At 40.1% G+C, this 26,532-nt stretch overlaps 1 protein-coding gene across 1 annotated transcript; it reads left to right on the forward strand.

Annotated features, from left to right (window-relative positions):
* Positions 1 to 1,660: 1,660 nt before the first annotated feature.
* On the forward strand, positions 1,661 to 21,539 carry LOC110153308 (XK-related protein 6-like). Its single transcript, XM_020917193.2, has 5 exons — positions 1,661 to 2,232; positions 12,894 to 13,090; positions 18,457 to 18,874; positions 19,921 to 20,209; positions 21,245 to 21,539. The coding sequence occupies exons 1-5, from the start codon at positions 1,661 to 1,663 to the stop codon at positions 21,458 to 21,460; spliced, it is 1,692 nt and encodes a 563-aa protein (XP_020772852.1). The 3' UTR covers positions 21,461 to 21,539.
* Positions 21,540 to 26,532: the final 4,993 nt, after the last annotated feature.

Here is a 26,532-nt window from a genome sequence, read left to right on the forward strand (position 1 = left end):
TCTCTCCCTCTCTGTCTCACTCACTCCCCCTCTCCTTTTCTCTCACTCTATCAATCTTTCTCTCTCTATCAATCCATACAGCTCTCTCTCTCTCTTCTCTCTCTCCATCTCTTTCTCTCTGTATCTCTCTCTCTCTCCTTCTCTGTCTCACCTCCCTCACTCTCCTTCTCTTGCTCTCCATCTCTCTCCCTCTATCAGTCCATACAGCTTTCACTCCTCTCTCTCCTCTTTCTCTCTCTCTCCCTCTCCTTCTTTCTCGCTCCCTCTCTCTACCAATCCATACAGTCCTCTCCTCTCTCCTCTCACTCTCTCTCCATCTATCTTCCACTCACACTCTGTAGCTTTCTCTTCTTTCTCTCTCTCTCTATTTCTCTCTCCATCTCTCTCTTTCTCTTCTTCTGTCTTCCTCTCTCTCTGTATCTCTCTCCTTTCTCTCTCTCTCTCTTTCTCCCTCTCTGCCCCCCCCCGCTCCCTCTCTCTAACAATCCATACAGCCCTCTCTCTCCCTCTTTCCATCTCTCTCTCTCTCTCTCTCTCTCCCTCTCTCTCTCTGTGTATCTCTCTCTCTCTTTCTCTTTCCCTCGCCCTGCCTCTCTCCCGTTCATCCGGTGCCTAATTCCCAAATCCAGCCGTGGTGTCTCCTCGTGCCCGCAGTTCTTCTTTGTGTAGCGCGTGTACAGAGTGAAACCCCCGCGTGTGTTCGTGCGTCTCTCGGTGGGGATCGCACATATGTTGCAGATGATTAGCCTGGCACAGCACACGGCGGCCGGTCACGAGGAGTAAGAGGAGGAGGAGGAGGAGGAGGAGGAGGAGGAGGGAGGGGGTATACGAGATGAAGACTTATAGCACAGAACGTGATTGATTCAGCAATACAAAGAAGTTAGGCTATAGCTTGAAGGAATAAGTGAGTTTTTACGCCGGTCACATGTGTGAAACCCGTGTCCTCGTGCTTAATTACGTTTACAATATTGTCTTCAGCGCTCAAAATGAATAATTTTCACTCTTCTCACTGACAGTGTGGCTGCAGAGTGATCCATTCTAGCAGATCTCATTTGTGTTCACTGCTGTGCGCGTCCGTGCGCGGGCACGTGGCAGATGTGTTTTGGGGGTGCTCTCCGGCAGAGGGCGGAGTGACGGTGAGAGTCGTGTGAGCGGAGAGGGGAAAGGAGCTGCAGAGGGAGAGGGTGAAGCTGCGGAGAGGAGCTCCGGAGCGGACATGGGGAGTAGTTGAAGCCGGGCACCTGCAGCCTGAGAGCGGGTAGAAGCGGAGGGAAGAGCCGGAGTTCGCGCCGGAGAGAGTTTGGTTGGCAGCTGTTTCAGAGGACTCCGGTGCAGCACATTCACTCACGCCTCGAGGACCACGGGAGATGCATTACGTCATAGCCTGGAGTCGCCCGAGGTGACCGCGCGGCACGGGACGATGCAGGGCCATTCCGCTGCTGCCGCTGGCCGCGGGCGCCCGGTGGCGGGAACCGGACCGGTAAAAGCAGCGGTGCCGCCAGCGCGCGGTCACCGGCTCTGATGGCCGCTCGCGCCCGGGGCGAGAGCGAGATACAGCCGCGGCTTTTCAGGACCAGGGACAGCGGGGCTCGGGGCCCCGCCACACACCAGCACCGTGCGCGTGCCGTGTTTATCCGAGGGCAGGAGCGGGAAGGGGGACATGCCCTCGCAGTCGGACGGGGGGAAGGCGGCGGTGGGCTTCGCGCAGCTGTACGATGTGGACGCTGAAGAGCCGCTGGACTCCGCCGCCATCCACATCTGCCAGTGCTGCCGCACCTCGGCCTGCTACTGGGGCTGCCGCTCCGCGTGCCTCGGTAAGTTGCTGGGCGGGGTCCAGCCTGGCCCCGGAGTGGGCATCCGGGAGACCCACTGCCCCCCGCGGGAGCAGCTGTGGATCGACTGCCTCTGGATCATCCTGGCCCTGCTCGTGTTCTTCTGGGACGTGGGCACAGACCTGTGTCTGGCCGTGGACTACTACCGGCGCCAGGACTACCTGTGGTTCGGACTCACGCTCTTCTTTGTGCTCGTGCCCTCGGTGTTGGTCCAGATCTTGAGCTTCCGCTGGTTCGTGCAGGACTACACCGGGGGAGGGCTGGGGGAGGTGGAGGGGCTCACTAAGAGAGGCGCCGTGTCTCTGGGCTGCCTGTACCCCGGGAAGGACCGTATGCAGCTGGCGTCCATCTGGCTGTGGCAGGCCACCATCCACATCCTGCAGCTGGGGCAGGTCTGGAGGTAAGACCCACTGACCCGTATGTTTACATAACTCACCTTCAAGTTTAGAGTGGACTTAAACAGCACGCGCCTCACTACACCAGCCCCCTGGCTCCACTCCTGTGAGTGATAGAGGTCCACATGAGTAACTGTACTTCCTGTTGTGGTCAGGGTGTGGCTGCGGTCATGTAGTTTCAGAGAATTCGCAGACAACACGACACAAAAGTGTGTGTAATTTTATTATGGACCTCCTATCATGTGTTAGTGGGATATCCCATTTGAGAATAGTGGTAGAAAGTTAAAATTGTGCTACAAGAATAGACGTCTGCCTCTTATTATTAAGTCTCCATCAGTGCTGGAGTACATGTCTGTATTTTGACAGGACAGTCCCTCATTTCCCAGACAGTAGTCCCTGTTTAATAGCTGGAATGGCATGTCTAGACAATGTAACAGGAAGAGAAGAGAGCTTGGATGGTGATGACAGGTTTAAGAGAAGGGGAGGGAGGAGAACACAGAAATAAACTGGGTGACCTCGCAACATTTCAGCTCGTATTTAAGATCTCGCACCTGATATCGAGGTAGACAACTGGGCTTGAAAAGTAGAAAAAAAGTCGGTTCACACTAGCAGAATAACAACATCAAAACAGAGACTGAACTTTACACTTACACTTTACACTTTACACTTCAGTTATTTATGTTAACTTAACTTCCAAATAATTGTGTATTAAAGTAACAAGTTTTATGTAAGAAGAGATATACAGTAGGTAAACTACACCGAGTCCATTTCAGCACCACGGCCAGCTCCTCCTCCAGGAAGCTTTGTTCAGAACTAAATACAAAACAGAGCTGAAAAAATAGACAGGATGTTTTGACAGGAAATCAAATCAGGAAGCGAAAGCGCCTTACACACCTACCACTGCTTTTTCTGTGTCCAGTAAATCAATATTTAGGAGCAAAAGAGCCATTTAAATGTTATAATGGTCAAACTACAACTCTGAGTCATGACTCACAGTAAAATTTCTGACAACATAATGCTTATTACGGCTATCACTACTCAAACTAAAAACAGAAAGTCCTAAGAAAGTACAGCCACAAAAGAAGCTATAGCATTACTACTATTATTACTACTACTACTACTACTACTACTACTACTACTAATACTGCTACTGCTGCTTCTGGAGAACTAACCATCTTGCCATTACTACTCCCCACACATTTATGTAAAGCTAATATTTTCAGTATACATTGTACGCACATTACTTGAAGAAAAGTACTTAGGTAAAACCAAATTATTATAGTTTAGAGCTGTACTGTGTAATGCAGTACTTCTATTACTACTACTACTGCTACCACTAACACTCCTGCTACTATTGCTTCTACTGCTTCTGCAACTACTACTACTACTACTACTACTACTACTACTGCTACTATTGCTGCTACTACTACTGCTACTTCTCCTACTACTGTTACTGCGAATATTCCTTCTACTACTAGTATGACTGCTGCTACTATGAGTAGTAGTACTACTAGTATTTCACCCTCTTTATGCTGTCAGTCCCACTTCAGTCCTGACTTCTGCACCCATGACTCCAAATACTATTACTATTACCACTACTGCCACTACTATCAGTACTATTACTATAACTGTACTGACATAAGCATAGCACTGGTACTACTACTTGTACTACGACTACTATTATTATTACTACTATATGTTTAATTATATTTAACAATTTATATGATATTATTCATTCAGGCAATTCTGAATATGAAATCACTACTACTACTACTACTACTACTACTGCAACTGCCACTGCCACTGCTACTACTACTACTGCTACTGCTACTACTACTCCTACTACTACTACTACTACTACTACTACTACTACTGCCACTACTATCACTACTGCTGTTACAATAACTGTACTGACATAAGCATAGCACTGGTACTACTACTTGTACTACGACTACTATTATTATTACTACTATATATTTAATTATATTTTTTAATATAACTCACAATTTCTATATTATTCATTTAGGCAATCCTGAATATGAAATCACTACTACTACTACTGCTGCTACTTCTACTATTATTACTACTATTACTACTACTACAACCTAATCCTTATAGAGTTACTTCTTGTACCGCTATTGCAACCATGCCTACAACTACTACTACTACTACTACTATTACCACTACTACTACTAATCTATCTGTTTAATTATATTATTCACTCAAGCAATCCTGAATTTGAGATCACTACTACTACTACTGCTACTGCTACTGCTTCCCACTGTCAGTAGTACCCTGTGTTGTGACAGACTGCTTCTTCTTCTTCTCCCTCGGCTCCTCTTCATCCCCCGCGGACATTATCATTTCTTAAACATCGGCAGTCTTAGCGTGAGAATCGTATGCGCTGGATCTTTGCATGTGTGACGAAGCGTGTTACAGTGTGAGACCAGTGGAAAAATGGTGTTGTAACCTCTCTCCCTCTGAGGATGAGATCACTACTGGTACTATGAATACTACTGCTGGTACTGCTACTGCTACTACTGGTACTACTAATACTACTACTGGTACTGCTACTACTAATATTACTACTACTACTAATCTTACTGCTGTTGTAAGGTCTCTCCCTCTGAATATGAGGTCACTGCTGGTACTAGTATTACAACTACTGGTACTACTACTACTACTACCACCACTACTGCTACTGCTACTACTACTACTACTACTACTATTATTGGTACTGGTACTGCTACTACTGGTACGGCTACTGCTACTGCTGCTATTACTACTGCTGCTACTACTTCTGCTACTACTATTACTCGCACTGCTGCTACTACTTCTTACAGGTACTGCTACTGGTAGAGCTGCTACTACTACTGGTACTGGTACTGGTACTGCTATTGTTTCTACTACTAATATTACTGCTGCTACTACTACTACTACTACTACTACTACAACTACTACTCTTACTGCTGTTGTAACCTTTTTCCCTTAGAATATGAGATCACTACTGGTACTTGTACTACTACTACAACTGGTACTACTGCTGCTACTACTGCTACTGCTACTGGTACTGTTGCTACTACTACTGGTACTGCTACTGCTACTACTGGTAGTGCTACTTCTACTACTACTGGTACTTGTAGTGGTACTGGTACTGCTGCTTCTTATACGACTGCTACTACTACTACTACTACTACTACTACTACTACTACTACTCTTAGTGCTGTTGTAACCGCTCTCCCTCCACTACCAGGGCTACTACTACTACTTGAACATGTACTACTACTACTTCTACTTCTACTCAAACTAGACTCATCTGAGCAAGTATCAGTATCATAGTCTGTGTATATAAATGGCCATAGCGAGGCATTTTTCTTCGGATTAAGCACATAACAATTACTTTCCAACAATAAAACTTAAGCCTATTTGAATTCCCTCCAGTCGTTTAAAGCTTGCACAACAAATATTATTTAGAAATTACCATCTGATAAGACAAAACGCCAAGTCCAATACTTTCCAAAATATGAACATTTGTGAGCATTATGTTACAAATGAACTGAGATGAACTGAGGAAAAAATACTTGTTTTCTTAACGGTAATTAGTTTCTTTAAAATGCTCTATCAAGATTAAATGTCCTATAAGTTAGTACACAACATTTACTCTTACCTGGAGTTTGTTTTGTTTCTTTCACTCATGTTTAAGTAACCCTTTATTATTTTATTATTAATCTTACATTTTTTGGCAGCAAATAAAAAAATGTTTGGGATATTTCATATGTAGTAGTAGTAGTAGTAGTAGTAGTAGTAGTAGTAACAGCTCAAAATGCTCTGTTCTACCTTGTGATGTCATGAAGCAGTAGTTTAAGACTTAAGTTTACACTGAAATGAATCCACGTATCACCGTATCTGAAACGATCTGCGTTCAGACACGTCGTTTCTGCGTCTGCAAGCCTTCCCTATCCACACAGCTTTGAGCATATTTGTTTATGTTTTACAGGAACGAAACTTAAAACCACATGGCTAATTTGCATGAACTAAGCGCTCAAAAAACAGCTTGCTCCTTCTTGTGCGGTGATACGGTTCAGTTTCTGGCGGACTAAAGGACAGAATTCAGTGGATTATATGTGTTCTTTCTGTGACAGGGGTGTTCTGCTGATGGTGAGTCTGTTCTGTGCTTCTGTCGCGTTGGAGATGGTTCATGTTAAACTTTTCAGAGATTATACGTCTGCAGGTCGTATGCACAGACCGTATATATGAATGGACATATATTCTAGCCTCTTAGTGTTTTGGCGGTGAATTACTTCGAGGGGCATAAACCTACATCAGCCTATCAGCGTATCACAACGAAAACGACTCGAATACATACTAATGTGGATGGGGCCTAAGTTAACAGATTTAATTCAGTAAAAACTGGCAGTTCCAGGGTAGAAATTATCCAAATGATTCTAGTGAATGTGTATGGAGTTTAAAAACACAGTGGAGCACTTCCTGTATCACGACATGACAGGTGGAACAGAGTGTTTTCCATTTGAGAGAAAAACACAGCTTAAATATGCAGGGTTTGTGTGTTAATTAAACACGTGTGAATGAAACAAAACACAACTCCAGGTCTGTTTGTGATGAGGAAACAACATTATAACATCAGAAAATAGTGTAAAATAGGACCTTTAATGTGTTTTAATCAATCAAATCAATCTTTATTGTCATTTTGCTGTACATAAAATCGTAGTGCAGGCAAGATTACATTGCGTTTCTCTAGGTATCAGTTAAAAGAACATCATTTAAAACACACTCACGACCCCCCGCTTCCTATACAACATTTTGAGGACTTTTCTTTTATAATATGACATTTTTTTCTATAAATTGTTAATCACTATGGCAACAATCTTAATCTCTCATAATTCTGAAACATACTGGATAGTATACTATAGTGTTGGGGAGTAACGGATTACATGTACCGGAGTTTAGGTCAGGTCTAAACCAGGACTAAGACCAGGTCTAAACCAGATCTAACCCAGGTCTAAACCAGGACTAAGACCAGGTCTAAACCAGATCTAAACCAGGTCTAAACCAGGTCTAAACCAGATCTAAACCAGGTCTAAACCAGGTCTAAACCAGGTCTAAACCAGGTCTAAAGTAGGTTTTAACCAAGATTAACAAGGACTAAACCAGGTCCAACCAGGTCTAAACCAGGTCTAAACCAAGACTAAACCAGGACTAAAACCAGGTTTAAACCAGGACTAAACCAGGACTAAAACAGGATTTAACAGGACTAAATCATGCTGTGTGGACCATGTCTCCTCTTCTTCTATCAATAATATTTTTAATACGGTTAAGTAAAGTCTGGGCTTTTTATTTTCTTTTATCAGACAAAACATCTTATGTTACGATTTCCTCATCTTTGCTTCTCTACAGCAAACCAAGTAATCCAAAGTATTCAGATTACGTTACTCACTTTAAGTAACTTAATGGATTCTGTTACAAACTACATTTTGGGGTATGTAATCTGTAATCTGTAGGGGAATACATTTTAAAAGTAACCTTCCCAACACTGAGTATACTGTAATTTAACTATAGTTTTTGAGATTAGGACTCAACCTGAACTCGGACGTGACACACAGGCTGAGACTTGAGCAACGATGATTCATTCAGAAATTTTGTTGGGTTTTTTGTTTTGTTTTTATGAATCACAAAAGCGTTACTGTCATTCAGTCTCCATGGAAACAAGCAGGTGACACCACAGAGCCAAATATGTGCGCTGCTCATCACAAACATACCTGGGGTTGCGTTTTGTTTCCTTCACACAAACACCTGCGTATTTGTTTCGAGGCTAAGGAGTTCTTCCCTCAAACTGGAAACGCTCTGCTCCACCTTGTGATGTCACGCGGCAATACGGGAAGAGCTCCACTGTGTTTTTAAACTCCACACGCGTTCCCTAGAATCATTTGGATAATTTCAACCCTGGCGACTGAACTAAAAGTAAAATGCAAACATACCTCTTCCTGATATCACAAGGTGGAACATTTTGAGCTTTGGAAATGTAGATAAACTAATAATAAAGGAAACAAAACACAACTCCAGGTCTGTTTTTGATTGCTTTTGAACATTATAACATGACTTAAAGCTTAAAGAGTCAATTTTGCATGATATAAGACCTTTAAACTAACTGACTTCTTATACACTCTTGCCATCCACTCTCTCTCTCTTTATTGCATCTATACAAATTTCATTTTCACTCCTGCGTTCAGCGTATAGGGCTTTTTAATGGTCTGTACAGTTGCCCGGGGCCCTCCTCTCCTTCTGTGTTTACAATCTCCACCTCCCTGGTTATAACCCACCCCCCACCCGCCAACCACCGTAAAGCGAAGCGGCGTATACAGCAACATCCGACCGCCTAAACCAAACCACCCCCGCGAGAGGCCAAAGTGGACTCTCCCACCTGAAGACAAGGGGAGGGAAAGAGGGGGGGGTGTACGCGTTTGGATCTTTACGCTTTGGAAAAATGGTACGTTCTGATTGAGACAGATCGCTATAACATGAGGAGAGAGGGAGAATTGGGGGAGGGGATGGCTAGTGAAGGTGGCTGCTGGAAGAAAACAAGCAAAATATTGAGTTGTTTCGCTGTTAATGTATGGCAGTTACACGTGTTATATCTGTTTTAAGATTACAATACAGTAATTATAGTTTTAAATCTATAACTAAAAGGAAAATTCAATGCTTAGATGAAAAAGTATTTTGATGAGATGAGTGAATCCGTGTATCGTTTGTTCATTTGTTTTTCAATGTAAAACCAAAATTAAGAAAATGAAAAAAAAAAATGTATATATATTTTCTTTATTATTTGTCTCCAAAACCAAAATGAAAAAACAGATAATGATTTGTTTTTTCAATTTTCGATTTTATGTTTGAATGAACAATGGAAAAAATGGATAACCGCTGTTTCCCGTTTCTGTGACTTAAACTGTGATGCTGGACTGAACCAGGAATAAACCAGGTGTAAACCAGGTGTAAACCAGGTGTAAACCAGGACTAAACCAGGACTGACCCAGGACTGAATCAGGACTAAAACAAGACTAAACCAGGACTAAACCAGGTCTAAACCAGGAATAAACCAGAACTCAGAGCTTTTCAGTCCTGGTCTGGTCCCAGTCTCAGGCCTGGTCTCAGTCCTGGTCTGGTCCTGGTCTGGTCTTGGTCTCAGTCCTGGTCTGGTCCTGGTCTGGTCCCAGTCTGGTCCTGGTCTGGTCCCAATCTCAGTCAGGGTCTGGTCCTGGTCTCAGTTCCGGTCTGGTCCTGGTTTGGTCCCAGTCTCAGTCCCGGTCTGGTCCCAGTCTCAGTCTCGGTCTCAGTTCTGGTCCTGTTCCTGGTCTCAGTTTTGGTCTGGTCCCGGTCTCAGTCCCAGTCTGGTCCTGGTCTCAGTCCCGGTCTCAGTCCCGGTCTCAGTCCCGGTCTGGTCCCAGTCTCAGCCCCGGTCATGTTCCTCATTTCAGTCCTGGTCTCAGTTCTGGTCTGGTCCCAGTCTCAGTCCTGGTCTGGTCTTGGTCTGGTTCTGGTCTGGTCCCAGACCTGGTTTAGTCCTAGTTTAGACCTGGTTCAGTCCGTATGTGGCATAAAAGTCCAGCATCACAGTTTAAGTCATGGAAACGGGAAATGGCCGTTATATGTTTTTTCCATTATTGATTTCAACACAAAATCGAAAACTGCAAAACCGAATCATTATCTATTTTTTCATTTTGGTTTTGGAGACAAATAATGAAGAAAATTGTTGTTTTTCATTTTCTTATTTTTGGTTTTATTTTGAAAAACAAATGAACAAATGATACATGGATTTGAGTGTAGTCTCCATTTTTGTTTTCATTATGTATAATTTCAAAACTCCCCCCCAAAAACCTGAATGGTCCAATTAGTAAATCCGAAAGCACCATAATTTCCTCTACAAACAACAAAACCTCTTATTCAGCTCTGCACAAACACGTCCTGAAATCTGATTCTTGCATTACTTCGCCTTTCTTCTTTTACAATGTCAAATTTGAACAGAATCTTATCATAAAAACCATGAATCGCAATTAAACATTCCTCCCAAATCCTTGATCCCTCCTTCTTCTATAATTCATGGTATATATTTTCTCCATGTATGTTCAAAACCAGCTGCTCTGTAATAGCTCGAAACAATGAATAATGCAGAAGAGCCCACTAGCATGCTATGGACTGGAGAGAGGAGTGTATACAAGCCCATAGGAAACTCATTAGACTACATTAGCACATATGTTAGTGTACACCCCCAACACAACTGGCTCCAACCGGCATTTTAATTGCAAGCAGCTCACGGCCCACCTACATATACGCCGCATCTGGAGCTTTTGAGGCTTAATTTATTACTACAATGAATGGGGAAGAGGGCAGAGGGTTGACGTGAAGGTGAAGGCTGCTGCGTAGTTAAATTTTAATATGGGGTAACACTGAATTAATATTATGGTTAGTGAGAGAACAAAGACGCTAATTGTCAAAGCAAATCCGCGGCTGTCTGATGCAGAGGTTTGTAGGGATGGGCCAAGATCTCGCGAGACGAAATTGCTACAAGATTCCCATGAATTTAACTCTATCTTAGACCAGACATGTCAAACTCAGGCTCGTGGGCAAAATTTGGCCTGTGATATAATTATATTTGGCCTGTGAGATCAAATCAAATATGTATTAGAGCTGGCCAGCCCACTACAGATAGACTATAGAGACATTATTTATTTAATATGTTGTTATTATTTTATATTATGATTGTTCTGGATTCATTGTTTAAGCAAAACTATTATTAAACATTAAACATCTTATTTTAGAAAGAAAGAAAAGATTTAATATTACATATCTCGAAAAAAGACAAAACATTTAAATATTTAGTTTGGCCAACGACTTAGTCCCAGTTTTTAATTTTGGCCCTCTGTGAATTTGAGTTTGAGACACCCCTGCCTTAGACAAATAAGAGTTAAGAGCTGGCTTAGTTATATAATTTGAGAAGCTGCATTTTGAAAAAGCATATATATATGTTTGTTTGTTTGTTTGTTTGTTTGTTTGTTTTTTATTTAGATCCCCATTAGCTACTGAAAAACAGCAACTATTCTTCCTGGGGTCAGTGACAGTCAATAAATTAATTTTTTCGTACAGGAAAACAGGATGTACATGCACCACATTAGCACAAACAATGACAGATAACAAAAGATAACAAAAATATACAAATAATCATAATAATCGATGCATATAGATGTATATACATACATACACACATACACACACTTGTGCATATACATACATATATATATCCCCATACATGCATACACATACACATATACACACACTATATAAATATACAAATATATATATATATATACACATACATACATATACATGAACAGCTAAATAAACATAGTACAATAATAATAATAATAATGATAATAATAATAGCTCTACTTTTCAGATCAGAGACAACACAATTCCATATACATATACATATACATATATATATACATATACATATATATATATATATATACATATACATATATGTAGCCAGTGGCGGAGTTAGCAATTTGTGGGCCTTCATTATAATGCACCTTTTTTTTTTTTTTTTTTTTTTTTGGTTTAGTTTTTTAATATATTTGTTCTTGAAGTACACACATCTCTTTATTTGAATTATGCTGGATTGGAAACTTGTCTTCTTAGTTTGGTCGCCTACTAGTTAACAAGAACTGAAAGTAGTTTTATTTTTTGCTAGTACAATACATGCATCATGAATTCTGTACTTCCAGCCATTGCGCCGTGCAAACTGGGAAAGATCCTTTGAAAAAGTGAGCATCAAACCGCCATGTTTGATTTCCCAGTGAGTCTATTGTCAAAGCCGATCTTTTCAAGTCTTTTAAACCATATCGCTTTTGTTTCTGCTTCTGATATTGTCATATTTTAGTTGTGGGATTCAGACATCACAACTGTGTGGTTGTTTTTATTTGTGCTTTTTCAAAATTTTAACAAACGCACATAAAAAGAGCAAACAATCTGTGGGGTTCTATGAAAAAAAATTAAAAATAAAATACCTCATACATCGGAGTGAGGTTTGTAACTAGACCAGTTTGACCATCGCTTCTCAGATTGACCAGCTTTCAGTCTCAAATAATAAGTTATTTTCTCCAGCACATAAATTTCCTCCATTATGTCTATCCATTGTTGTAATTTCAAAGAGTCATCCTTCAGCCAATTCCTTGTTATTACTTTCTTACTAGCCAAGAGAGTGAGATGTACATTTATTGTTGTTAATTAACTTGTGATCTCTTATTGTTTTCTTTGTCTTTTAGAAGTTGTATTGTGGCTTTGACTGCGATTGTCCTTGTCTATTCTGTGTTTGTGTAGAGCATTTTGGCCAGCTGTAAAGTTTTTAAAGTGCTTTGTAAATCAAGTTGGTATGGTGTGGTAAATGAGTCCAGAAGAACTGACAAAAAGACTTAAATATAAACGCACAAACTAATACAAGAATCACATTTCAGAACATGTTTGTACCTTAACTACAGCCCGGATATTTTCTCATTTGCGATGGAAATTACTTTACTTTATGATAAGTTTCAAAACCAAGATTCTAACTCCCTCTCTCTTTCTCTCTCTCTGTGTGTTTTTTTTTTTTTTACAGGTACATCCGCACGCTGTACCTGGGCATCATGTCTCGGAGGCAGAAGGAGCACCAGAGGAGGTGGTACTGGGCCATGATGTTCGAGTACGCGGACGTGAACATGCTCCGGCTGCTGGAGACCTTCCTGGAGTCTGCCCCCCAGCTCGTGCTCCAGCTCTGCATCATGATCCAGGAGAACAGGGCAGAGACGCTACAATGTGAGTACAGACTGAAATATGGAGAAAACTAAATTATACATGCACTTTTTTTGTCTTATTACTGGTTCCATATTTCACAGAACTGACTGTTGTGAGGTTCGAATGTTGTTACCTTCTCAAAAACATACCCGGAGTTATGTTTTGTTTCATTTAGACATGCTTTTTAGCCTATTTAGCCTATTTATTATTTGTCTGTCTACATCTCCAAAGCTCAAAATGCTCTGTTCAACCATGTGATGTCATGTAGTGGTAATTTTCAAGTTAACTTTTACCTTTAGTTCAGTAGAGATGAGCAATTCCAGGTCTGAAATAATCCAAATGATTCTTTTGAAGGTGTACGGCAGGGGTGTCCAAATTTTTTTCATCAAGATCCACATATCTAAACACAGACGAAGCAGAGGGCCGTAGACTGGTGCTCAGCACAGTGAAAAATTGAAATATGTGCATGTTTAACGTGTTAGAATGAGCTGTCAGTCTTTATTCATGCTAAGATCCTTAAAACCACACACTAAATATTAGATATATCAGCTTTATCAATGTAGATTTTCAGAAAAGTTAATTTTTAATTGTTGCGAGGTAATTTGGGTCAATTCACCTGGAAATCTGGGGGCCAAGAAAAATAGTTTGGACATCCCTGGTGTGTGGAGTTTAAAAACACAGTGGAGCACTTCCTGTATTACCACATGACATCACAAGTTGGAACATAGTTTTGTTTAGTTTTTTTTTTTTGGTTACTAAATGTTTACTGGTTTTTAATATAACAAATAAACAATACACAAACCAACATACCAGGTCCAGGACAAAATTAAATAAATGAAAGATTAGTGCTATACAGTTATTTGTTTATTATTATTTTTCTTTTTTTATCTATGTATTTATTTGGGGCAAGTAGAGATTTACATTCTTATACAATGGAACATAAGTAAAAATCTGAATAGAAATGAAATCATAATAAGAATGAAAATTATCACAACAGAACATTTATCCAAAAGGAGTGAGAAGAAGAAATATTTTAGTTTTTTTGTTTGTCAGCTTAAATATGCAGGTGTGTTTGTGTGTTAAACATGTGTGAATGAAACAAAACACAACTCCAGGTCTGTTTGTGACGAGAAAACAACATTATAACATATATCCAAAAATTTTTAAATACTAAAAAACAGTTCTTACCATCAGTTCTGGTCCTGGTTTCGTCCTGGTCTAGACTGGTCCAGGTTTAGTCTCAGGTTTGGTCCCAGTTTAGTCCCTGTTTCAGTGCGGCGGTAGCACTGCCTACGAGAGAACACAAGATAACGAACTGGTGCATAAACAACAATTAGCAATTAGCACAGAGTCGACGCTGTAATTAACAAATGGTGGCTGGGATTTTGAATACATTTCCACTGGAAGCTGGAGAAATTACAAAACAAAAAATAATTCTGATTCAGTCGGGTTAAAACTACGACTGTTACTGCCTCTATAGAAATCAAAAAGTGTTATACTGTATTTGCCTAAGTATAGCCCATAGACTGTGTATATAAATGGACATAGTTAACTCGCAAGGAAGTGAGCATGGGCCTGCTTCAGGCTCCATCAACTCTGGCTCCAATTGACTTTACATTGAGCCATTTTTCCTTTTTCTGTGAAGTTTAATACCATATTGTTGAACTTTCCAGGCAAACAATAGCATGTCCAAGCAGAGACAAGCAGTAACTCTGATATTACACCAAATTACTGATGGATATATGGAGAAAACTAAATTAAACATTTTACATTTCTTAATTATATATTTCAATTCGATTTTTTCCCATATTGCACAAAATTGACTCTTGTGAGCTTTAAGCCATGTTTGAATGCTGTTATCTCCTCAAAAACAGACCTGGAGTTGTGTTTTTGTTTTCATTCACACATGTTTGAATAATCCTGGGTTATTACTCTGTACAAAAGCTCAAAATGCCCCTGTTCCACCTTGTGATGTCATGAAGCGGTAGTTCTCAAGTTCACAGCTACATTTTACTTTTAGTCAGAGGCGGCGCTACCATTAGGCAAAAGTAGGCGGCTGCTTAGGGCCCCCAAACCCGGAGGGGCCCCCAAACAATTTGCCCTCAGTGCCACTAATGGGCGAGGCCTTAGAGCAATTTGATTTTCTCTCAATATTCTCGATATTAAATGAGAGCAGTTTTACTTTTAAACAAAAAAACAACATCAAAATAGTATCTGATTGTCAAATTTATTTTAACTGTCAAAGCATCCCGCCTTTCACATAAAATGGACTTGTCGGCTTGACCCTGATTTGAACATAATCATAGCATAATTTTATGTAATGAATGTAAACAAAAATTTAATTGTACTAGCAAAAAAATAAACCTACTTTCCATTCTGATTATCTAATAGGTTACCGAAATAATAAGTCAAGTTTCCAATCCACCCTAATCCAAATAGAGATGTGTATGATGTGTAAGAATGGGGAGAAACAGACAGTAAATATATATTAAAAAAATATAAAAACACCCCAAACAAACAACAAAACAGTGCATTATAGTGAGGGCCCCAATGTCAAGTTCGCCTAGGGCCCCCAAAATTGTTAACTCCGCCACTGCTTTTCACTTTTCTTTCAGTAGAGAATGGCAACTCCAGGGCTGAAATTATCCAAATGATTTTAATAAAGGTGTATGGAGTTTAAAAACACAGTGGAGCACATTCTTTATTGCATGACATCACAAAAACCAAATCAATCAATCCAATCAATCAATCACAAGAGAAAAGAGTCTAAATATTCAGGGTTTGTGTGTTAAACATGTGTGACTGAAACAAAACACTATTCCGGTATGTTTTTTTTTTTTTAATGAGGAATCAACATTATAACATACAGTAGAAATGAAAACAGCGCAATATGGACCCTTTAAATTAATCTTACATAACACACATTACTGTATTATTATTACTCATAAGTGTGGTCATCTTGCCTAAATGAGGGTTAAGACGGGACATTTATATTTAGGCTGTGTTCTGTCATCACCGAAATGTTACAGAAGAATTAGACCAAAACAGTGAGTCAGTGTTTGTATCCAGCTCTTTAAAGCATGACTCACCATCACAAAAATCTACATTTAAAATAAGGCCGGTCGTGATGTTGGGAAGTAGGTGAAGGAAAACATTTTATTTAGCTCACTGCTCTTTATTTATTATTTTAAATATACACTGTGTAACGGTTTTGGTCAACATTCTGCCACGGATGTTATTACGTGGTCCACAGCCAGGCAGGGTATCGATAAGAAGTTGACGATACGATACATCCCTCGATACTGTACACTTTTGGTTCGATACGATATATTTCAAATTGATTCGATACGGCTCAAATAAAACTAATGACTAAATAAAGGCTGTGATTAGGGGATCGATATCATGGGGTGCTCTATCGTATTTTTTGGTGTATTTAACTAAATTATTTTGTTACAGAGCTACAATTTTGTTGCTTGATGAGAGGAAGGAAACTCATTTATGCGACACATTTGACATTTTAACAGTTTTTATGATTAAAATGTTTGTGTTTCATATTAACTTTGCACAAAAAGTGGTTTAACAAAGATTTTTAGTATCACAGACATGATTTAGCCTTTATTTTTATTGAACTGTATCAAATCGATTTGTATCGTATTGAATCGAAAGTGCACTGTATCGAGATATGTATCGTATCGTGGCCTGTGTATCATGGTATGTATCGTATCGGCAACTTCTTAATGATACCCAGCCCTAGATGTGATACTAAAAGTCTTTATTAAACCACTTCTTGTGCAAAGTTCATATGAAACACAAACATTTTAATCATCAAAACAGTGAAAATGTCAAATGTGTCGCATAAATGAGTTTCCTTCCTCTAAACAAGCAACAAAACTAAAATAATTTTGTAAAATATACCAAAAAATACTCTTGGCGATATATTGATACAGCAGCCCCCAACCAGTACTGTATCATCACATTAATCGATACGATATATCAATATTTCAATAATTTTGCACACCCCCAGTCCACAGTTTGATTTAAACATTAAACTTTACGTATCTTTCATGTATTTAATTACAGCTGTAGTGTTTCTGTTGCTTTAAAATACCTCAAACACATGTTGGTACTGTCTGTAATTTGGCCTGAAAGTGTCGCCTCTTTGTCTCCATGGAGATAATTAAGTTTGATGTGATACTGTGGAACTTTCCAGAGAATAACTTTATTTGGGCCACTGCAAACCATTCCAAGGTCCTATTTTACACAAAACTGACTCTTGTGAGCTTGAAGTCATGTTAGAATGTTGTTACCTCCTCAAAAACAGACCTGGAGTTGTGTTTTGTTTCATTCACACACTGCTCTCCATATAAACATCACTGGTTGACTGGTCACATCCACTAACCCACAGGTTGGTGGTGTGATTCTAGCTCCCACAGACGAATGCTGTCGTTATGTCGCTGGGCAAGACACTTAACCCAGCTCATCCCCAGGATTTGTGTATGTACACTGGTGCGTGAATGTGTATGTGATTGTGTGAGTGGTTCCTTGTTGGAAAGCACTTTGAAAAGTGCCTTGAAAATGGAAAAGCTCTGTATAAAAATGTGACCATTTAACATTTATTATTAGTCTGTCTACATCTCTCTTGGTCTCGTTTTAAGACCCGCTTTTATTCTCTGGCTTTTAATACTGCATGAGTTGTGAGGTCCTCTGTGACTTTTATTTATTTATTTTATTTATTGTTTTTATCTATTTTATTTTTTTAGTACTGCTTTTATGTATAGATTGTATTATTATTATTATTATTATTATTATTAATAATAATAATGGTTTTTTTTGTTTTTGTTTTTTTAGTTTTCTCATGGTTGAAACATAATTCTGCAGATTTTTATTTTTTATTTTTTATATTTTACATTGGTATGTGAAACTGTCTTGTTTATAAAATGTACAATAGAAATAAAGTTGAACTGGATCAGATTGGGTCTCCAAATATCAAAATGTTCTGTTCCACCTTGTGATGTCATGAAACAGCAGTTTTCAAGTTAACAGCTCCTTTTACCTTTTGTTCAGTAGAGATTAGCAATTTCAGGTCTGAAATCAATGAAATGATTCTAGTGAAGGTGTGTGGAGTTTAAAAACACATTGGAGCACTTCCTGTATGACATCACAAGGTGGAACAGAGTGTTTTCTGTTCAACAGAAGTCTAAATATGCAGGGTTTCTGTATTAAACACAACAAAAACAAAACACAGATTCAGGTCTGTTTGTGATGAGGAAATATTATAACATGGATCTGAAAATAGTGTAAGATAGCCCTTTTAAAATGAAAAGAAAACCAACAAACTAGCAAAAATAACTAAATATAACTGCACCTTTTTGTGTCTTTGTCTGCAGGCATCTCCTCTCTGGCCTCTCTGCTCTCTCTCGCCTGGGTCCTCGCCTCGTACCACAAACTCCTCCGCGATTCCCGTGACGACCAGCGGAGCATGAGTTACCGCGGCGCCCTGCTTCACCTCTTCTGGCGTCTCTTCACCATCTCCTCCCGCGTCCTCTCTCTTGCCCTCTTCGCCTCGCTGTTCCACATTTATTTTGGCATTTTCGTGGTGATCCACTGGTGCGCCATGGCCTTCTGGGTGGTTCACGGAGGGACAGATTTCTGCATGTCCAAATGGGAGGAGGTGCTCTTTAACATGGTGGTTGGGATTGTCTATATCTTCTGCTGGTTTAATGTGAAAGAAGGCAGGACTAGACACAGAATGGTGGCGTACTACACTGTGGTGCTGGCCGAGAACACCTTTCTCACTGGGCTGTGGTGAGTAAGTTTAGTCCTGGTTTAGACTTGATTTGGTTTTGGTTTAGTCCTGGTTTAATACTTGTTTAGTCCTGGTTTAGTCCTGATTTAGTCTTGGTTTAATTCTGGTTTAATACTAGTTTAGTCCTGGTTTAGTCTTGATTTGGTCTTGGTTTAATCCTGGTTTGGTTTACACAAATTACAGAATGCCAGATCTTTGGCATTTTTTATCCTAACAACATGAAAATTGGCACTGCACACACCTGTACCACTAGGATGACACCCTCCAAATTTGAGATCGGTCGGATGAGCGGTTCCGAGAGTTATGCGTGGATCAGATAAACAAACAAACAAACAAACAGACACAAGTTCCTTGAATTTATAGATTGATGTTCTAATTAGACAAATGACAACACATTTATTTTATGAATGAATTAATGTTTAATCGGACAGTAATGCATAACAAATTTTAATACATAGATATAATACAAAAAATAAATACCTCTTACATATAACAATAAACAAAAGTAAATGTCATGCAGAGTTTACTTGTGTCTGAAAAGGAGTGGGAAGTAAATACTTATTTAACCCCAGCCCTTTTCTACTGTCCCAAAATAACAAAGAACATATAGATTCCTCATTTCCTGTACATTATAAGCTATAAATGCACAATACACACATTTCTTCATTATTCATTCTTTATTAAATCAATGTTTAAACAATCAGAAATGCCTTCCAAGTGTGTAAATCGTCTCTGCATTTTGGATTAAATTGGTGACAGCTGATGAAATAGGTAGAGAGATTCAGCTTTTGTTCTTTTCTTTTCAACCTTTCTTCCACAAACTGATGTAAAACTATGATAAATATTTGTCACAGGCACTATACCACCAAACAAAGTCAGAATGAGAAAAATACTAGTATATGAATCTGCCAAATACACTTTAAAGTTCTGTATTCTTAAGTGCCCTAGGGTAGATTGGTGCGTATCCATGGCTGCCAATCTGCGTCAAACAAACCAACACAATGTACCCAATCCTTTGCATTAAACCCTGAACTTTTTATTTCAGGTACGCCTATAGGGACCCTGTTCAGACGGACTCCTACGCAGTCCCGGTGCTGTGTGGGGTCTATCTCACGTTCGCGGGGGGAGTCCTGGTCATGCTCCTGTATTACGGTTTCCTCCACCCGGCAACCGCCCACCTGCAGCCCAGCCCCGCCTCTTCCTGTTGTGCTCAGCTTCTGTGGGGCCTCCCCTTACCTCCCTCGGCCCCGCCCACTGCCCCGCCCACTCCAGCTCACATGACCAAATCACAGACAGAGGAAGACGTGGCGGAGTCCTGTCTCCCTGTGTTTCAGGTGAGAGGAAATACTGGTTTAGATACTGCTGACCTAGTTTAGTTATGAAAATAAAAGTGTCCTGGTTTAGAATTGGTTCAGACCTGGTTCAGACCTGGTTTAACCCCAATTTACTGTGTCAGTTTATTTACTGGTCTGATCTTGGGTCTGTTAATCAGGGCCCCAGGGTTTTAGGGGCCCCTTCATCCTATTAATTTATATTGGGGGGGGGTCCATGTGATGTTTCTTGCGCTGGGCCCAAAATGATCTGTTGACGGGCCTGTTTTTGACTTGCATGCCCCCTTTTTAGTCAGCCAATCACTCGTCAACCAGTAATTTGTTTAGTTTGAAAATTGGACTTCCCCAACATGTTTAAAGAGCCTATGACAGGTTGAACTACTCATTTGACTAGAACACAGTTAAGTTTTTACCACAAGAAATAGCAAACATTTTCCTGTTTGGCAATTATTATTATTATACAAAATGATTTAATTAGAAAACACCTTTATTTAATTGTTTAGTATCTGAAAAAATGTGTTTCTTGTGTGAAACTTGTGCATAGTTTTTAGATAGAATTCTCTCTCATGCAAAGTCATCATCTACTTCCTGTAATTTTCAACATATTTTTTCACTTTTCTTCACAAATTGCTTTTTGATTGCTGTAAAACAAATTTATACATACAACAGTTATCCCTGCAGATTACATCCAAATTTGAGTCATAATCAATCCAATCCACTGTATTTATATAGCAGATTTTATAAACATGACCGTTTCCAAAGTGCTAGATAAGCAAATTAATACGATAAAAGACAGTAAATCATGAATAGAAACAATAAATAAAAAGTGTTAAAATGCTTAAACCTAAAAATTATTAAAATAATAATAATAAAATAAATACAGTTAAACATAAGACACAGAGGACCACACAACTCACGCGGTGCTAAAAGCCAGAGAGTAAAAGTGCGTCTTAAAACGACACTTAAAACACTCCACTGTGGGGGCTGTTCGGACTTGTCGTACGCACTTTAATCATTCATCTCCATTCCGTCTTCCAGGTGAGGTCTACTCCCCCCACGTCCAAACCCGAGGGCCCTCTCATCAAGATCGACATGCCGAGGAAGAGGTACCCGGCCTGGGACGCTCACTACGTGGACCGGCGTCTGCGGAGGACTATAAACATACTGCAGTACATCACGCCGGCCGCTGTGGGGATACGCTACCGGGACGGGCCCCTCCTGTACGAACTGCTGCAGTACGAGTCCTCCCTTTGACACGGGAACACGCGCTCACACTCACTAGCACTGATGCACCATGGGATACGTGTAAATGACAACGCAACGTGACATCACAAACCGCCTTGTAGCAGACAGTAGAAAGAGATGGACTGATTAATCAAAGCTTAATAACGTTTTCTAAATCCTACTCGAAGCTGTAAGTGATTTCAAAACGAAAACGAAAATCAAAACTTAAAATCTTGTTACAGAACAGTTTATAAAAAATATAGTAAGTCTTTATTAAGCTTTGGTTTGTAGGCTTCAATTAAACATTCAAAGAAACTATCCATGGTTTTCAGAATGATAAAACCGTTGTCATAGCAATAAACTATGTAAAGCAAAATGTTCTAACACGCAGCTGAAATCCATGACTTCCAAGTGTTAATTCCAAACATAATCGTATCTTTAAACGGTCCAAAAGTCCTCAAAATGGCGCCTACAAACAGGAAATTAATCGTATCGGTAACTCTGATTCTGTCGTGAAAATACCGCATCTATAAATCACAAATTTAAAGGTGCATTGCGTAAATTTCTAGACGGAGGGTCCGACGGATGCTGCTTGTCTCCGTGGAAATGTTATTGCTTTGTATAGATCAGCACTACGCTACATTACAGTTCAGATCTGTGGAGAGTCGGCGCTATTCGCGGAAGGAATTACTGTATTTTTGAGCAATAGAAACACCCGTAATTCATAAATGTTAGATGGATGCTTATAGAACCTTCCAGATAAAGCAATAACATCTCCATGGAGACAAGAAGATACCAGAAAACCATGAATGCACCTTTAAATTATGCAAATTAGAGTATATATTGGTCCATTTCTTCTACTGTCTCCAGCTTCTTGTCTGCATATCTAATTTCATCTCCCCCCCAGCATATATTGTCGTCAGTTTCTTTCCCATTTGCTGCTGTGTCAAAATCTAAAAACTTAAAAAAACACCATGCATGCTGTCGAACATTGCACCAGACCTCCAACCACAAAAAAATGGTGACGCTGAAGTCCAGTGTGTCACTTAAAACGTCAGGATTTCGTGAGCGTTTCGGTGTAAGTCCAGTCAAAAGATTGTGTATATATTTTCTATGTACATAAGAGGTGTTTTTATTGTTTTATTATCGTCAAAAAGGGAACAAAAAGTTGGTAGAATAAGACAGAAAACAAAGAACTTAAACAAATTCAATGACCAACTACGATTGGATTATTCTAAACTTTTGAGGCGAAATATTGTGTGAGTACAATTCATAGAGGAATTCTGCTTACGTCTCCTTGTTATAATGTCATAAGTCTGCGCCTCCCACATTTGATCGTTTATCACAAAAACATAATTTCATCATTTGTTATTTCTATAGAACAATGCTTTTCTATTTGAGTTTTAGTCTTGGTTTAATCCTGGTTTAGTTTTAGTTCAGCCCTCTTTTAGTCCTGTTTTAGTCCTGGTTTAGTCTTGGTTCAGTCCTGGTTTAGTCTTTGTTTAGTCTTGGTTTTAGTCCTGGTTCAGTCCCAGTTTGGTCCTGGTTTAGTCCTGGTTTAGTCTTAGTTCAGTCCTGCTTTAGTCTTGATTCAGTTCTGTTTTAGTCCTGGTTCAGTCCTAGTTTGGTCCTGGTTTAGTCTTAGTTCAGTCCTGGTTCAGTTCTGCTTTAGTCCTGGTTTAGTCTTGGGTCAGTCCTGGTTTAGTCCTGGTTTTGTCTTGGGTCAGTCCTGGTTTAGTCCTGGTTTTGTCTTGGGTCAGTCCTGGTTTAGTCCTGGTTTAGTCTTGGGTCAGTCCTGGTTTAATCCTGGTTTAGTCCTGGTTCGGTCCTGTTTTAGTCCTGCTTTAGTCCTGGTTTGGTTTAGTCAAGGTTTAGTTTTGTTTTGGTCCTGGTTTAGTCCTGGTTCAGTCCTGCTTTAGTCCTGGTCCAGTCCTAGTTCAGTCCTGGTTTAGCCCTGCTTTAGTCTTAGCTCAAGTCCTGTTTTAGTCCTGATTTAGTATTGGGTCAGTCCTGGTTTAGTCCTGGTTCAGTCCTGTTTTAGTCCTGGCTTAGAAATTTTCAGAGTTATAACTGCCCTGGGGCATCCTGACTGAGAAGTGGCTGGCAATCCATGTTAACTAATCACAGCAAATCATATAGACTTTTTGTTGAAGTGTTTTGCCCAAGGACACAACAACAGCACACAGGAAATTAATACATTAATAAGAAAACTTTGACTTTAAAACCATATCTTACAGCGCTCACTTATGACATTGTAAAAAGGCGACTCTGGGTGCATCTCATTTCTGTTTTCTTGGCTCTTCAAAACTTCATTTTTACATAGAGATAAACAGCGGCCGCGTCCCATTTACAACAACTCGCCTTCTTGACTCCTTGATTCCTACAAGCTGTCAATCAAGCCAACTGGAAGTACACAGTGGGCGGGATTTACGACAAAGGAATCTGAGGAGTCAAGAAGAAACGGGACGCAGCCGCAGAACCATAACGACAAAGTGTAAAGTTGTTTCCTATTGGCTGTTTCTCTTCAGTGGGCGGGATTTACAGCTAAGAAAGCAGCAAGTAGAAGTGAACAGAAATGAGACTCACCCAATTTCTCGCTGGGATAATCTTGGAACTACAACTAAAACAATTACGGTAGCAAGTTCGCAAATTGGTCCAGTCCAGAAATCTCTCAAAGTCTCTTGGCAATACCGCAACTGAAAACAAAAAAAGCGATAACAAAAGCCCAAAGGAAAAGCTAATTATTTTGATCTAGTTTTTCTGGCGTGTTTTGTCAGTTCATAATCCAACGCTAACAGTGTGGGGCTAGTCATTCAGAGACATTTGGGGCTTTTCTCTCCGTCGCCCCCCGGTGGCTGGTAGCTGTAACGTGTCCAAAGCCCTCCCGGACCACCCACGGATGAGCTGGGAGGTGTAGTTTATTATTTATATATATTTTTTGTTTGTTTTTCTGACTGTGATGCAAGCTGTTACGCTGGCACATGACGGGCGAACGGGCAGAGAAAGCAGTCATCAGTGGTGGTCACACGCGCCACCGGGGGGCTGGGAAAGCACGGAGAGAGGGAGAAGAGAGGAGAGAAAGAGAGGAGAGATAGGGAGGGAAAAGAGGAGACGAGAAGAGAAGAAAAGAGGAGAGGAGAGAGAAGAGCAGGAGAGAAGGAGCAAAGACAAGACAGAAAAAGAGGAGGGAGAAGAGAGAGAGAAGAGAGGGAACGAGAGAGAGAGGGAGAAAGAAGAAGGAAAGAAAGAGATGGGGAGAAAGAGAGAGTCAAAGATGTGAGAAAAAGTGTAGGACAATAAGAGAGAAGAAAGGGAGAGAGAAGAGAGAATGGAGGAAGGGAGGGAGAAAGAAGAAGAAAGAAAGAGAGGGAGAAAAACAGACAAAGGAGAGAAAGAGTGACAGAGAGAGATAGAAGAGAGAGGGGGAAGAGGGACAAAGAGAGAGAGCGAGGGAAGAAAAGGGGGAGAGAAGAGGAAGAGAAGAGAGAGAGACTGACAGACAGCGTGAGAACAAGGGAGGGAGGGACAGAGAAAGGTAGAGACAGAGAGAGGGAGAAAGAAGAAGAAGAACGTAAGAAAGAAAGAACCAGAGAGAAAGAGATAGAAGAGAGGGAGGGAGAGAGAAAGAGAGAGCCAGAGAGAGAAGAGAAAAGGTGAAATAGAGAGATAGAAGAGAGGGAGACAGAGAGAGAGGAACAAAGAGACAGAAAAAGCAAAGAAAGGCAGAGACAAGAGGGAGAGAAGAGAGAGACAAACAGAGAGAGAGAGAAACTGACAGAGACAGATACCGAGAATAGAGGGGGAGAGAGAAAGACAGAGAAAGAAAGAGACAGAGAGAAGTAGAGAGAGAAAAAGAAGGAGGCTGATAAATTTTCGTGATAACAATAAACAGAACAGAGCACTATGTCATGTGACCATCTATGACAGTAACAGAGAGGTAAAAAGCACTACTGAATAAGAATAAGAGATACTTTAACATGAAATACTGCATATGAGACTACTACTACTACTACTACATCTGAAATATCCAAAACATTTTCTTTATTTGTTGCCAAAAAATTAAAACACAACAGTTAAGTCTAGTGTACAATTTATAATATTTTTGATGGCCTATTGGGAGTAGATAAAATGAGTGTAGTAGTAGAATTGACTAAATATTGTTGCAAATAAATAATAATAATAATCTGAAGGTCTTCATATACACACAATGTTAAAGTACCCCTTAAACTTTAAAGTAATTTTCGTGTTTTTGGTGCTAGACAATTCAAAACACCAAAAAACCTTACCTCTGATCTCTCCGCGTTGGATCCAGTCCTCTGAAATAGCATTACAAACTCAAATTGGCTGCTACCCCTCCTCTTATGGTGCAAACATGTTAAGACAGACATGTGCTTATATGGTGCAAATAAAGAGGGGCAGGTTTCTCTTTAAAAACCTATGGTGCATCTTGAGTACTGCCTTTGAAAACCATTTGCCAAGGCTGTGCCAAAGTCTCCATACAAAACTGGCTCTTCCTGGTCCTGCTATAGCTATGCAAGTCTCCACAACGTGAGATGTGCTAACGCTAGCTACACAACACATAGGTACATAAACTGCAACATACACAAACGCTGCGGTGACCAGATTTTCACGTTTCAGAACTGGGACAAACCCGGGTTGGGACAGAACCACACTTTATAAAGACGAGTGGATCTGGAGCTGTGTCCTGTCTCCCTGATTTCAAAAGATGTGATTGACGGGTGGATTAACCAATCAGAGACGTCCCAGGTTCAGCAGTGGAATTTCACAAAGTAAAAGTATTAAAGTACTGCACTCAAGTATAAATTTTAGCTATCTGTACATGGATACTTTTTACTTTTACTTCATTACATCTGAGAGGAGATATCTGTACTTTCTACTTCACTACATTTTTGAACTGGACTGAAAAGTTAAAGTATTTTTTATTATACAGATGAAAAAAAAGAGGTAGAGCGCTTCACTGGGTCTTAAATGAGTAAAAAGTAGTCTAGAAATAGAAAATTACCCTTACTGGAAAATGTAAGAATGGGCAAGGTACAAACTCGAGGCACTCTGACTGAATATATCAAAAGTCCTTTACTGCA

The sequence above is a fragment of the Boleophthalmus pectinirostris genome, unplaced genomic scaffold (genome assembly GCF_026225935.1).
Source record: "Boleophthalmus pectinirostris isolate CB_2022bp ecotype Guang Dong unplaced genomic scaffold, ASM2622593v1 HiC_scaffold_11, whole genome shotgun sequence".
Classification (NCBI taxonomy): Eukaryota; Metazoa; Chordata; class Actinopteri; order Gobiiformes; family Gobiidae; genus Boleophthalmus; species Boleophthalmus pectinirostris.

Coding starts and splice junctions, on each gene's coding strand:
- LOC110153308 (XM_020917193.2), top strand. CDS start 1,661: ATGCCCTCGCAGTCGGACGGGGGGAAGGCGGCGGTGGGCTTCGCGCAG. Junction 13,091..18,456: donor CAGGGCAGAGACGCTACAAT/GTGAGTACAGAC, acceptor CTTTGTCTGCAG/GCATCTCCTCTCTGGCCTCT. Junction 18,875..19,920: donor ACCTTTCTCACTGGGCTGTG/GTGAGTAAGTTT, acceptor TTTTTATTTCAG/GTACGCCTATAGGGACCCTG.